Source organism: Leptosomus discolor, chromosome 8, assembly GCF_034619465.1.
Source record: "Leptosomus discolor isolate bLepDis1 chromosome 8, bLepDis1.hap2, whole genome shotgun sequence".
Lineage (NCBI taxonomy): Eukaryota > Metazoa > Chordata > Aves > Leptosomiformes > Leptosomidae > Leptosomus > Leptosomus discolor.
Genome location: NC_141398.1, coordinates 29,509,307 through 29,523,347, shown reverse-complemented (window position 1 = coordinate 29,523,347; position 14,041 = coordinate 29,509,307). Strand labels below are relative to the sequence as shown.

At 42.4% G+C, this 14,041-nt stretch overlaps 1 protein-coding gene across 2 annotated transcripts in view; it reads left to right on the top strand.

Moving 5' to 3' along the window:
* SLC22A23 (solute carrier family 22 member 23) overlaps nucleotides 1–14,041 on the top strand; it is a 107,003-nt gene that overhangs the window by 81,724 nt on the left and 11,238 nt on the right. The window contains exons 6-7 of one of the 2 annotated variants that reach the window (XM_086469287.1): nucleotides 5,685–5,774; nucleotides 11,110–11,212. In XM_086469287.1, the coding sequence (XP_086325413.1) occupies nucleotides 5,685–5,774; nucleotides 11,110–11,212 (193 nt within the window). The remainder of the gene's footprint in view (nucleotides 1–5,684; nucleotides 5,775–11,109; nucleotides 11,213–14,041) is intronic. The other variant, XM_009954322.2, reaches the window with a different exon arrangement.

The following is a 14,041-nucleotide window of genomic DNA, read 5'->3' as shown; positions in this document are numbered from 1 at the left end:
TTTCTCTTTAAAGCCTTGCTCCAAGAGCTGTTTTCCTTTCCTCCCCTGCATCATCTGAATGATGCTGCTCTGGGAATGGGGGGGCACAGCGGCAGGGTGCAGGTTTTGGTTGAGAGTCTAAATTATCAGTTCCTTGGTTTACTGATGCTTTTAGAAAGAGCTGACTCCTCTTGTGAGTGGGATTGTCACTGAAATAGCCATGCTCCTGTCTCGCAGGGTGCTTTGCAGCAGAGACTGTGTGAGTGTGTGTGTGGCGAAGAGTTTCTAGATCTGCAGCTCACCTGTCAGATTTGGTTCAGGCTCCCCTCTTCCTTCTTATGGGCTTGACAGTGCCCATAAACACCCATTTTACACCGTCAGTTGCAGTCTGTATTTAGACTAGTTAGAAAACAGTGGAAGCGTTTCTTTTTTCCCACTTTTTCAAACTCTTAACTGCTCTGACCCCAGGGGCTGCAGGGAGACCTCAGTAGCTCTGCCCATGGGTAGGGGTAATGCTGCCTGCGCTTGGCCAATACTCGCTGCCAAAGGTCTCTGGGGTAACTGTAGCTTCAGTCAGTCAGTGCTAAAGTCAGACTTCATCCAGAATGCAAAAATGTCACCGTTTACATCAGTGCCTAACGAATAAAGCAGTCTTCATCAGTGAGGGGTGAAAAAGCCCTTATTGGGGTCTGTGGTATTCATACCCAGGTCACTGCTGTGCTTTCCGGTGCAGTTGGCAGACTGGTGTTAATTAGTTTGTGCATTAATTGGGTGTTACAGTTCCTGGATCTGCATCGCACACAACATGGCTTTGCAATGTAAATGCCATCTTTCTGGTAAAGTTCTGAATAGCTTAGGGGTATGTGAGCAGCCGTTAACCTGGTGATCTCCATCCCCCCCACCTCCTTTTTGCGAACATTCCCCAGAGTAAAAAATGTATCTTGAAGAAAACCTATCTCTGTGGCAACGAAATGTCTCACAATCAGACTTGGAGTTTCCCACCAACTCTAAATTTGGCTTTTCTCAGCTAGTCAGCTTCTTGAATTTGCAAATGAAACAAAATGTATTTTAGGGGAAAGAAAAAAATAAATTACCCAAGTTTTCTTTAAGGAATATGATAAAAAAAAAAATGCAACTGTGTGCTAGAGGGATTATTTAAGCCGTGTATAATGATATTGTCCATGGAGGAATGCAAAATATCAAAATGGTTTTATGACTGTTATTTGTGACTGATTACTTTTTTCAGCAGGTTCATGGTAGGGGTACACTCCTGTTTAAGGAGGGACTCCCTTTCATGTGAAAAACAGCATTATTACACATCTTGATGCTTTGGATTCTCTGCCTGCAAATACATTTAGATATAGCGGTTGTCAGTACAACTTTGCAAACTTTAAGTGATACAGAATATAGTAATTTCTGCCTCCTCGCTGATGTTGGATTTGTTGGGGATTTTGTTGGGTTTTTTTATTATCTCTTCCATAGTTTTTTCTCTTTAAACTCTCTCTGTAGCCCCACATGTTAAGGCTTTACTGACCCAGCTCTGGAGGGCTGCTGCATTTCTGTAGGGAGAGTGAGAGAAAACCAATATCAAAAGGATGAAATGAGCTTAACTAAATATTTTGGAAGGACCTTCTCTCTCATTCTGGGTGAGTGGAAGTGTTGGCGGTCTGAGTGAGGACAAGAGGAATGTAGAAATCTCATATGAAGAATGTAGCCATGTGTCTCCCAGTAGGTCAGCAAGCAGAAGAAAGCATTTCTCGTATTTTTCGTGCTATAATTGCACACCTGTAGTTGCCGTAGCAGGGAACGGGTAAAAAGCTGGTACTTGTCTGGGAGAAAGGATGCCATTGAGCCTGATGCAGATATCCCCTGTTTCCCCTTGACTCCATTGTTGAGCTTTCATATCTGTGTGGAGGGATTTTTGTTTGTGATTTGTTTTGTTCTTTGTTTGGCTTCTGAAAGGGCTGGAAACTGTTTTGCTTTAGCTGGGGACCATTGTGTTGCTGTTTGTTATTCCTTGCTGCATTGTCATAACAGCCTCCTGTGACTGAATTACTCCCAATACATTTAAATCATGAACTGCTCATTTGCAGTTCCTTCCAGCTGGAACCCCTACTATAGTTTTACTCGTATGTACCAGTCAAATTAGTGTATCCTATATAACAGATCATTACAGGAGTTACAGTAGTTTCATATGCACCCATTTTGGCAACTGATATGAGTTCTGTAATAAAAAGAAGCAGCATTCAAGTGGGTGAAGCAAAATTTATCTGCTGTTTTTGAATCAATCCACAGGGTCAGAGCAATTTGCCAGTGCTCTTCTAGGAGATGTCTCTAAAGGGAACAACCAAATGTCTGGACAGTGGTCCAGCTGCAGTTGAAAGGTCTGGCAGCTGTGGTAACAACCCATGTCTGGGGAAAATCAGCATGGACTGTTGGTGGGCAATGTTCAGCCAGCACAAGAGTATGCATAGCAAACAAATTAAAGTGAAACAAGGGATGTTGATAGGAGCCCAGAGTGTTGTAAATTAATATTGTGCTTATCTTCTGAGTAACCTGGCCCAGAGGTGTCTGTTGTTGGTTGCAAAACCAAAGGAGAGCTGCTCCCTCGACAGCTTTAAGTGGCTTTGGTTTTGAGTGATTGGCGCACCTTGTGATTTTTGGCAGGAATAATTAGCCTTCATAACACTATTTTTGGTTTTATGTGGTCATTTTCTTCTCTAATGCTTAAGAAATCCAAGTGTGCTAGTTACACCTGGTTACATCGTCCCTAATTTTTGAGTCTCAAAATTCATCAGTTCTCTCAACACTTGGCCCTGTTTTAGAAATTAAAGTTTTAATTCATTTTTGCGTCAAGGGAATTATTTTTATCCAACTGCATATTGAAATGTCATTTGTAAAACAGGCTTGGTGAGTATTGTTGACAAATATTTCAAAATACTATCCAAAAAAAGTCAGCCTTAATCATGAGCAAATGAAATATTTTGATAATATTAATTCAGTACAAGTTTTTCACTGCCAGTTTCTCCAAAAACTTCCTGATCTCTTTCCTGTTCCCAGGAGGAACAAGAAACAAACATACATTTCAGTGCAGCTGCAGGGCAGTCGTTTTGACCCAAGTGAAATAAATGCTAAGGAAGCATGGAGATCTGTTCAAAGAACAGGAGAAATGAGTGTTTAGGGGAACTGGAAATCCCAAAGCACCAACTGTCCCTTACACCTTTTAAAGGCATGTTGTCGAGGTGGCTTTCAGTGTTTTGGTAGGATGTATGTTTTTTCTTCCTGTGGGGTGAAGGGTCTGTTTGTTGCCTGGAACAGATCAACTGCTGCAAGCTGATCTCTGCTGCACGAGCACCTAGCCCTGCTGGCGTGTTTGGGTGCGCTGGGAAATGTACCACTTGAGAAGCCCTATCAGCAGTTACTCGAGTGTCAGACTGGATGCTTCCATGGAAACCCACCCTTGTGCAGTTCTTCTCCTCCTCCCCTGCGGTGGAAAACATTTCAGATGTTCCTTAACAGAAAAACAACTGCTTGACCAGCCTAAATAACAAAACCCCTTTTTGCTCATCTCCAGATGAAAATTGGAATGCTCCTGTGGACAGACAGATTATAGCTGTTCCTTTTCAAGATTCCTTAAGCTTAGCGAAATAATATTGATGTAATTACAAAAGTGGCCAGCAAAGATCAAGCATCCAAATACACACAAAGACTTTAGCGTGCAGGACACGTTGTGGAGAAGAAGAAGGGCTACAGTGGTGACAAGTACTGGTTGTGCATGTGTGTGGATTGCAGTAGGAAAGCCGTGGTTTTCAGGGGCTTTCATTTTAATGAAAAAAAAAAATATCATTCACCTTTCTTGCTACTGAGCAACATGCTGCCATGATTTCTTTTATACATAAACTAGTTTTCTGGTTTGATTTGCCTTTTTTTTTTTTTTTTCGCCTAAGCCTGAGGCTTGGATCTATGTACTTGCATGCCTTTTTTTTTTTTTTCCATCGGGTAAATATCAGAGGGAAGGATGAAAAAGCCTTATGTCTGAAAGTCAATCTATTTCCCTAATAGAAGAGATTAACTCTCCCTACAAAGCTTTACTCATATCCTTAGACAATCACATCTACAACTACACTTGTTTTAAAGCTTGTGGTGGATGAAGAGCCAGGTGTATTAGCTAGAGAAAGCAAGGAAGTTCCCTGGCCCCGTAATACAGGTAATTCCATATGATGCTACTGTGTACTACACCTGCCAGATGTGTCCCTTTACTAGATCCTGTTTCTTAGTTGTTTAATTGTGCCAAACTGAAATATCCCATGCAAGTCCCAGGGGCCAGTCAGCTAAATGTGGGACATCTAGTTAAAACAGTCCAAGGTCTACTTGAAGGCAGCCTTTAAGTCTTACAAAGGACTGTGCGTCAGCGACAGAGACTTCCATCTCACACAAAATCAGCCAGTGATTTCTGTTGCCCTCTTGTATCTTAAATCAGCTTTCAGGAGGGGCTGGGTTTCTCCTGGTGGTCCCCTGTTGCCCAGGATCAGGAACTTATGGAGTTTGTGAAACTCTCAGGACATAGGGTACACGATAAGTAACAAGTAACAAGAATAAAACTGATCAGTGTAAGTCCTCTTCTGTGGGCTAGAGGAGAGCCTGTGCATGCCCTGGCTGGTGAGGGCAGTAGTGACCTCTGACAGCAGCGGCGTTTGGAGGGGACAGGAGAAAAAGGGAGTGCTCTACTGATGATGTGATTTTTCATGCCACTGGAAAAAGCCAAATATGTTAGGAAATGTAAACAAAGAAAAGAGGGGGCTGTCAGCCCCTATTTAAGCTTGAATGACTCTTTCTCACTAGTGGAGTCCTCCGCAGACTCTCACTGGCCACGCTCCAGCCTGCCGCAGCTGCTTTGTGCCCAACTGGCACAGTGGCTCTTTGTCCTCAGTGGTACTTTTGCTCCCAGAGAAGAAGGCTTTGCTGGGCAGGAACCGCGTGTGGAGAGCTGGCAGCAAGCCCTGGTGCTGCTGGCACTCCCCCAGGCACCAAGACAGAAGAGGATGGGTGAGTCTGAATATGGACATGAGTGGTAGGAGAGGAGACCTCAGGAACCAAGTGGAGGCAGAGAGCAGTAAGAGGGGACAACTGGACAGGGAAGACAGAAAATCAGAGAGTGAAAAGAGTTGTGGGAGCAAAGAATAAAGATAGTTGGAGGGGAGTTAAAGGGGCAAAGGCAACAAGGGACTGGAGGGAATTAAAGGCTGGAGAGGAGAGCTAAAGCATGGAGACCAAAGGAGCTGCAATCATTTGCTTCCCCCTCCCTCCAGAACAAGCTGTTGAGCACAAGGTTTCAGTCTCAGCACTCTTCTCTTGTGAAATCCACTCCTGAAATGTGTGCTTCACTGCTCCGTACTGCCCAACTCACCTGCTCTGCCTGCTAAGGTTTCCTCCATAGCTCCAGGAGTAGTTAGCAGCAATGTGTCTGTAGGTATCTGAAACGTCCTGATGGCCCAGATACGGGTCCACACAATGACATTTGAGGTGTTCTTTGTGTTGGGTTTTTTCTTAATGTTGCTGATGTTAGAGGGATGTGAATGTTAACAAGTCACGCTCTGGGAACTGCAAGAAGTCAGGTTGCCTGGGCAACTCTTGCTTGGCCTCCTGGCATGAAGGCATGATGATACAGCCTTTAATAACATGATTACGACCTATTTTTTCCACAGGGCATAGGATGGACGAATCAGTGCATAGGATGGACGATGCTGTGGGAATGAAGCTGTTGTCTGTTCCTCATTTGTTGCAGAATTTGGAAGGTGTGTAGTGAATGAGGCAGAGGGTTGCAGAAGGAAAGAGGGACAGTCTTGGGGAAATGAAGCTGAATGCCTCCCAAAGAGCTGTGCTCGTTCCCTGTTGTCTGCCAGGGATGTTCTTGTACAATGATGGAAATTTCCCTGGAATCAGGCTCTTTCAGTGCTGTCACTAATCACAGTTTCTTCAGTGTCTGTCTCTAGCATGTGATTCTGGTGCTTGATTTGCAGAAAGCTGGGAGCATTTATATGCTCCTACAAGCGGTATTGCTGCATGATTTTTTTCATTCTGGACACAAATCCTCTGTATTTTATCTCCCTGCCTGCAAAACAGGAATAATCTTTGTGCTTACTCTTACAAGAATGTGGTGGAGATTACTTCATTGGTATTTATGAAGTACATGAATATTCTGATAGGACTGTTGGAATGTCTCTGAGGAAACCTATGATTTTGTACTCACTGGGAGGTTTGGATAATAAGGCTGAGGGGCACGTGTTGAATGGGAAAGTTAGAGACATCATTAATAGCTGCCCGTTTGCTGACTGCAGTGAGCATTTGGGGGGCAAAAAACCTAATGTCATCATTAATTAAGTGCTATATCATCATGTATATGAGTAATTGAAGATTGCAATGGCAACCTTATGTCTGGCTTTTCCTATCTTTTTTCGAATGTAATTAGAAGTAAGGGTTTGAAACAAATTATTGCAATCAGTTGCTTGCTATTATAGTCATTGAGTTATACAGTTGCTCTCATGAAGCTTCATTTTAAATGCTGTTAGTATTTATGTCCTGTGCTTTTGTTGAATAGCCATTCCAGACTCCAAATTGCTCTCGTACTGGGGTACATTTTAGCATGCAATTCAAATACACAAAAGCCGTCCAGGTTCTTTCTCTTTTTTTCCTTTCCTGTTTGCTCCTGTCTGTGACTATCTTTACTTTAAATGTCTTTTTCCCTTTTCCCATGCTGTGTGAGCAGACAGAAGCCCCATTCCTTTGCTGAGAAGTAGTTCTCCTCTGTCTCCTCTCCTTTTCTATATAGGCTTGCCAAAGCTTTAGTTTCTCAAATATTGATGACCAGAATTGTAAAAAAGTAGCAGTATTTCTTTGTCTGAATTGCAAATACCTCGTGGACACAATAAACTGGTGCCTTATAGTCACTTTTGTTCAAGTAGTATATAACCAAGTCCAAAACATTATTTGTTAAAAGCTTATCTTCCAGCAGAAACATTTCCCATTAGTCCCTGAGTATCTCACCTGGTATTCTGCATTTTTACTTGCTTTTGCCACACAAGGTCTCAAGCTCATCCAGTTCCCTCTAATGGCCCATTTCTGTGCTGTACTGCTGGCAGTGCCTCACTTTGTCACCAGCAGACTTCATTGGCACATTTCTAAGGTTTGTGCCAAGCTCCCTAGTGAGATTATTAAACAAGATTTCTTTTTTTTCTTTTTGAGAATAAGACAAGTGACCGCAAGCCGCTAACCTCCTGCCATCTGCTTATGATTTCCATTTTCCTGTCCCTTATTGCTGTCTGCACATCAGTCAGCTCCTTACCCAACGTGTAATTTCTATATGTGATTTGATAGCCTTCAATAGTCCTTTACTATTAGGCTTTTCAAAAATGCACAGTATCAGGCTGCTAGTCCCCCATTTTATTATAATAATATAATAAATAAATAAATGAGCACAAAAGGAGTTCATGGAGACAGAAATCCTGGAAGGTATAAATAATCCTGTGTACCGGTAAGTCAGTATGGCTGAGAGTAGTTTGCTTCAGCTCTGCATTTCAGACTGATCTGCCTTCTACTGCAGAGCTGTCATACTCTGGGGATTGACTGAGCCTCTGTTCTGGGCTTCCATAGCTCTTTTCATGTTCAAAGAGCTACTGACAGTATCATTTAGCAGCCAGAATAATCCAGTAGAAGTCCATCACCACAGGACACTTGTCATTTTGAACATCCTTTTTCGGCAGCTTGATTTGAGCTTTGTGTATTTTGTCTTTGACAAGTGATGCAGAGATGGGTGGCTTCATTTGAAGGCTTTAAAGATACTTTCTGATTTTGAAAGCAATGCTCCTGAAACAGAGGATCCTGTGAGAATTCAGCAGACTTGGGAGCTGGAAGCTAGTAGGGTTCCCCTCCCCATGAGACTTTTAGTCTCCCAATGAATAGTTTTAATTTCCACTGAGATATAAAGAGTTAGCTTGTTGACAGTTTTCCTACTGGGTCCCTGAAAAGGAAGCCTAGAGTGTGTGTGGGGTCCAGAGTATGGGAAAACTCAGAAGGGGCCTCTGAGTAAATGGATAAAAATATTTTTTATTTTCCACTCTCACCCTTCTGGTAAATCAGTCAGAACTGAAACGTTTAATGCAAATTCCTTCTGAACTGTTGACTTCAGTGCGAAGTCAAAGAATAAGTTAGGGGTAGGGGGAGATTTCCTGGGGTTATTGCAGTAATTGAGAGAGCAGTAGTTTGCTTTCATGGGGTTTTAATAGGCGTTGGCTTGACTTCTCTTTTAAGATCTTGACATTGACCTATGAAGTCCAGACAGCCTAAGAGCTGTCGCTCTCCTGATGCCCATCACAGTCAGTCAGAGCAGGTCCTTCCGTGCAAGCAGGCTACCTCCAAAGACAGCAGGCCGCTTAAATGAGAGCCATTTCTGTAGTTGATTACTTTTTTGCACATCACATAGCTTATTTGTTGCTATCTGAATGATATTTTGATTATTGTAAATTATTGATTTTGCAGTAAGGTGGTTTTTTTGGGTGAACGGCTGACTTGTGTATATAGAAATAAAGGATGGAGAAAGTCATCAGAAAGATAAATGGTGTTGGAGACTTGGGGAGGGTCATTCATCTGAAGCAGGTGGCTTAGATTTAGAGTTTTAACACATTATAGAGGGATGGAGGAGTAACTAGCTGTAGAGCCAGATGGCTTTCAGTAAAAGGTCAGGTGCTGTTTGCATTCTTTGGTGTAAGGTTTGAGGCAGATACTCTTTTTTTACTCTCTCTCTCTTCCCCACCCCACCCCCCTTCTTTCTTTAATCCTTGTACTGCAGCTATATGTGGAATCTCTTTGGGGACATTTTCATATAATGATGCTGTGTATCTATAGAATACAACCCCCATCAGAGCAAAAGCAAGGGTTCACTGAAGGGAGACTGCTGCATGAGGCAGGGTAGAGAAGGGGTCAACTCCACCTTGTGTGTGATCCTCCCTGCGACTGAAGCAGAGGAGGTGGTGTCAGTTCGTATAACCCACGGGCTACCTGTTACTTGATGGTAGATCAGCAGTTCAGTGAAAAACACCAACAAGAATTAGTTTGGAAGGACTGATTTATAAGAAAGGATAAAAGGGGGCCTGAGTGAACATGAGAAGGATGTGTGACAATAAATAAAGAGCATATGGCTTTTAGCAACCCTTAATGTACGAACAAAGCAGGAGCAAAGGGCAAAATAACGTTTGGCTCCAAAGAGAAGTATAACAAAGTGTTGCTTCTCCTAATTTTATTAAGCTGTGGCTCAGTAAAGCATGTATTGCCAGTAAAATCTACTTTCTCTTCTGAAAGAAAAAAGTAAAAATTGCTTTGAGAAACAAAAAACCACAAATTAAGAGAATCCAAAGAACATGGCATCAAGGACTGTCTTCTGCTGACAGATGGGATCGTTTGCTTTGACAGGCCAGATCTGGTCATTCTTAGACAGCTTGAGCATGAACCCTTATGTCCACATGAAATCTTTGCAATGTGTGTTGTTTGGGTGGTGATTTTCATTGTTGCCCTTCAGCTGAAATAGTAAAGAATCATCAACAACTTTTCAAAACCCTGTGTTTCTTCTAGTGCTTGCTTTGACTTTCACTGTAGAAAGTTTGGCTTGGGATCATATAGGCTTTATAACTGCGTTTTAACTAACTGCTTCAGTTGTTCTGCGTTATTTTATTCCCACTCACTCCTTTCCAGAATCTTACTACAAAAATAATTTTGACTTTGCTCTTTGAGATTAGGTACCACCTTTTTTACTGCTCATTTTTTTAATATAGCCCTGATCCATTGCTGAGCCTGCTGAGTGCTCCTGTAGTACAAATACTAATTTGACCAATTTCCTCTTTTGCTCTACCTCTATTTTTATGCTTTTGTGAGCTTCATGCTGCATAGATTCTGGGGAGAAATGGGTATTATCAGGTAGTAAGGAAAGTAGCATGGCAATATTCTGAGTGAGTACAACCATTAATACGAAATACACTTTGCTGCTTTTCTCAGAAGTGTTCCCTGCAGTTACTCTAGATAGAAGACCAGGAGTGACCCATAAGCAGTCAATAGCTCAACTATTTGCATATAAATACTGTTTCTTTGATTTATTGTTTTTATGATACATTTTTCAAATAACAGCAGACAAACCTGTCTTTTGTTTTATTTGTAAATTCCAGTGATTTTGATTTTTTTTTTTTTTTTTACCCCATGGCTTGCTTTCATTTTTCCCTGTCCCACATGTCTTAAAGACATTCCTATTCAGGGGAGTAAGGCAGGGGTCAGGGCGGGCCAGTGCGGACAACTGAGGACACACAGGCTAATTGCGTATGCGTGAAGGGAACGCACGCACAGTCCAAAACGGGGACACAGATGCCTTTAAATGCAGTCAGTCTAGAAAACAGCAGTACAAGTCTTTGCCCTAAAAAACAGTCCTAGTCCATACATCTTGGAGTGCATCATATCATGCTTCTTCATAGTTACAGCTTCTTTCGTTTTTACTGGACTTTATGCCTTTGTAGCTGTCTTACTGATCCGGTAGCTTGGAAACAGTTGGTTTTTTGGCATGCTTAGGTAGGTGTTCAAGCTCTAATCTAATGATATTTGGGATATTCCTTCTGAAACCTGGATTTGAAGAAACCTCAAAAGAATCCCACTAAAAATGAGTTTGCGCTCCAGTCCTTTCCATGGCTTTTCAGGTGTGCATTGCAGAAAGGCAGCAGGTCTTGTAACTGCACAAGCATAGCCCTGCCTGCAGAGAGGGGTTAAAAATTAAGAGTCCTGAAGTGCTTCAGGAAATCTTATATCATGCTTGCTGGAATCAAACTCCGTACTGCCCTCATTTTACATACACATTTTAAACCAGGAGAAGGTTTGGGATGTGAAGGAGTTCTTGGGCAGTTAAGGGAAGCCTGGAAGAAAAGGAGGAATCTGAGCTGGACCTCAGGCAGGTTGTTTAGCAGTGTTATAGCTGCTGTTAGTGAAATCAATACTTTCCTGCTCTCCAGAACATTCCTCAGAATATCTGTAGTTCACAAGTGAAGCTTCTCCTCCTCATTCTCCCCAGTGAAAGAATAATCTTGGTTTGGTTTTTTTCAGAGCTAGAAAAAGAGATCGCCAGGAGACCGAAGAAAGTCTGCATTGTTAAAGTGGTCGGAACCAGGAACCTGTGGAAAAACATCGTCGTTTTGTGTGTGAACTCGTAAGTCCCATCTCCTTCTCTTTATATAGTTATGTGGTTGGTGAACTGGAAGCAGTAATGCGAAATGGTGGAGGAGCTCCTCTGTTTCCTCATGTGGGACCCTTTCCTAGTGTCTCTGATAGATGATCCTGGAAAAACACCAGCTGTTGCAGGGAATTATTTTTTATGGCAAACGTGGAGGAACTCATTGGCTGTTTCAGGGAGCAGCACCATGTCTCTTTTCAGGTGTCACGCTGCAAGTGCATTGCTATCACCGGTAGTCTCTCACGGCCACATGCTGGTACGTGCTCACGCATGCAGACATCTGCTGCTGACATCCTAGGTGGGACTTTTGTAATCGTGAATGCCACAGGAGCGCAAGTTCAAGGTGTTTACATCTGATATAGCTGTGTTGCAGAGGAAGATGGTACTTGCCAGTGAACACAAGCCTGCTCCCTTGTATAACAGCTGTCCTCAATAGGTCTTCAAAAGCAGCTTGCAAAGTGCTTCAGCTCTCCCAAATCATGTACGGGCCACACCATGAGAATGTGCGGCCTCACACAGAGCAATGGGTTGCCTGCATCCTAAGGCTTCATCTTGCACATGCTTACGTGGGCAAAACCAGGCATCTGCCTGAGGGTTTTGCAGGTTACAGGCTCTGAGACCTTCCATCCAGAATTGAGCACCTTGTAAAGAGGAAATGGATGAGCTGCAAATTTATCCTATAACCAAACCCAGCTTCTGGGAGGGCAGTGGATTTTCTAATTTTCTGATCCTGTAAAATGCCCATTCGAATTCCTTTTGTGATTTTTTTTTTTTTTTTTTTTTCAAATGGGAGATGGGGAGAAGACTGGAAATCCCTCATCCTCTGCTCTGTTTAGAAATACATAGTGCTCTCGTGACTTTTTCTTTGTCAGGGCACTACTCTGCAGCCTTCACTCCTGTTAACGGGCTCATGGATCGGTCATAACTTCAGGGGTTGGTCTCCAGCGTTATCGGTTGCAGAAAAAATTCTGGGTTTATGATTTTTATGTGTCTCTCCCACCTACCAGTGGGTGACTTCCCCTGTGCTTAAACAGAATTTTCCTCGTAGGCTAAGCTGGCAGATTTAATAGCCAATGTTGACTGTATTCACAAAAAATGTTTATGTGGGGAATTCTCCCCTTCTCCCTCCCTTTTTAATCACACGCATTTGGAAATTCCCTAAACCAGAACTAGGCAGCCCAAAGAGTGACTTCTGGCAATAGCGCATGGAGGCTGTTTGCCATCCAAGTAGCGCATGAAACAGATGTGTGTTTGAGGAAATAGCTTTCGTGTTTGTTTTTTGGGGGTGGAAAAAAGACCTACTGAATTTTAATTCTGTTATTCCCGTTAAATGAGGATGTGCTAAATTTTTGCAGCGTGGAACATGGAGAAGGAACCTTTTGCAGAGAATTATGAGACATCGAGGGAGATAAATGTATTTAGTTTTAAAAGCAACTGTTCAGAGCTGCTCAGCAAGTTAAGATAGTAGAGTAATTCCTGGGGAAGCAGGCTGGAAAGCAAAGTGCAGATAATAGATTAATTTAGCTTATAGGTCATGGCCTAAATAACAACTTCAGCAGGTGTGTTTGCATGCACAGAAGAGAAAGTGAAAATACACACTGTTTAACTCTGCCCTCTTATTAAATATTGTTTTATTGATTAATATTTCACTTATGGGAAGAGTCCATTATAATCTAGATAGCCAAAGCAAATTACATTCTTGTATAACAGCAAGTACTTGTGCTGGGTTTTTTTAGAGACAAAGGTGTTTGATATTGAGGGTGTATATTTGAACTATAGCATCAATTCACAAGATTGCAAGAGAAATTCCCGAAGCCCTGGGCTGTCACACACTCAGCAATTGCATCTTCCCCAAACTGTTTCCGTGCTTGTATTAATATCCAGTTTACACTCACAGTGCTTCAAATTCCTGATGTTCAGGAGGCTAGAGGTGTATTAGTGTAATGTACCTGCCAGACATTTTTTGGAGACCTTCATCTATGTCTGCCACTCTGTCAGGCACAATTAATTTGTGACACGAGGTTTGTCTGATCTAAATGCCAGGGACAGGAGGCCCTTGCTGGCAGGGGTATTTGTGCTGCAATGGGGGCAGCTGGAAGCAGTGACCTCCTGTAGCAGCTCTGCTGCAGCTTTGTGCCGTGCCAGGGGTGATGCTGGGGCTTCTCATCTGACTCTTGTTCCTCCAGACCCCTGCTTTTTTTTTTTTTTTTTTTTTTCTTGTTTTTTTCTTCTTTTTTCTTCTTTTTTCTTCATTTTTCTTCCTTTTTCTTCTTTTTTTCTTTTCTTGGGGCAGGGGGAAACAGAAGAAAGAGGAATGAAATGGAGTGGCAAGATGTTGATCACTAGCATCATGAAGAAACTTATAAAAGAAGAAGACACATTGCTATGAGGGTGGTGTAAATGTGTAGACTGAATTAGGGCCTATTGGTTCATAAGTGTAATAATCATTGCAGCATGTGTGACTTCAAATAGTCCTTTCTAAGGGGTTTTCAGTAACAGGCTAGCTTGGAAAGTGAGATGCAATCTTTAGTACGACCAAATCCCACAGACAGGCAGGTCTTCCTGAAAGACACATCTGTATTGCATAGTGTTTTGCTGTCCAAGCACACAAGCTGCTGCTTTGCAGAATCAACAGATGCACTGGGAACAGAGAGATTTCCTTCTTGAGATAGGGGTTCTGAAATACATTGGGAAAACCAGTGTTAAGCACTAGGAGACTCCTTATGAAGTTGCTTGTACAGTGATCTTCAGCAGCAAATGAGGCCAGTAGATTGCATGTATCTGCTTGAATAGGGGGGTTTCTTT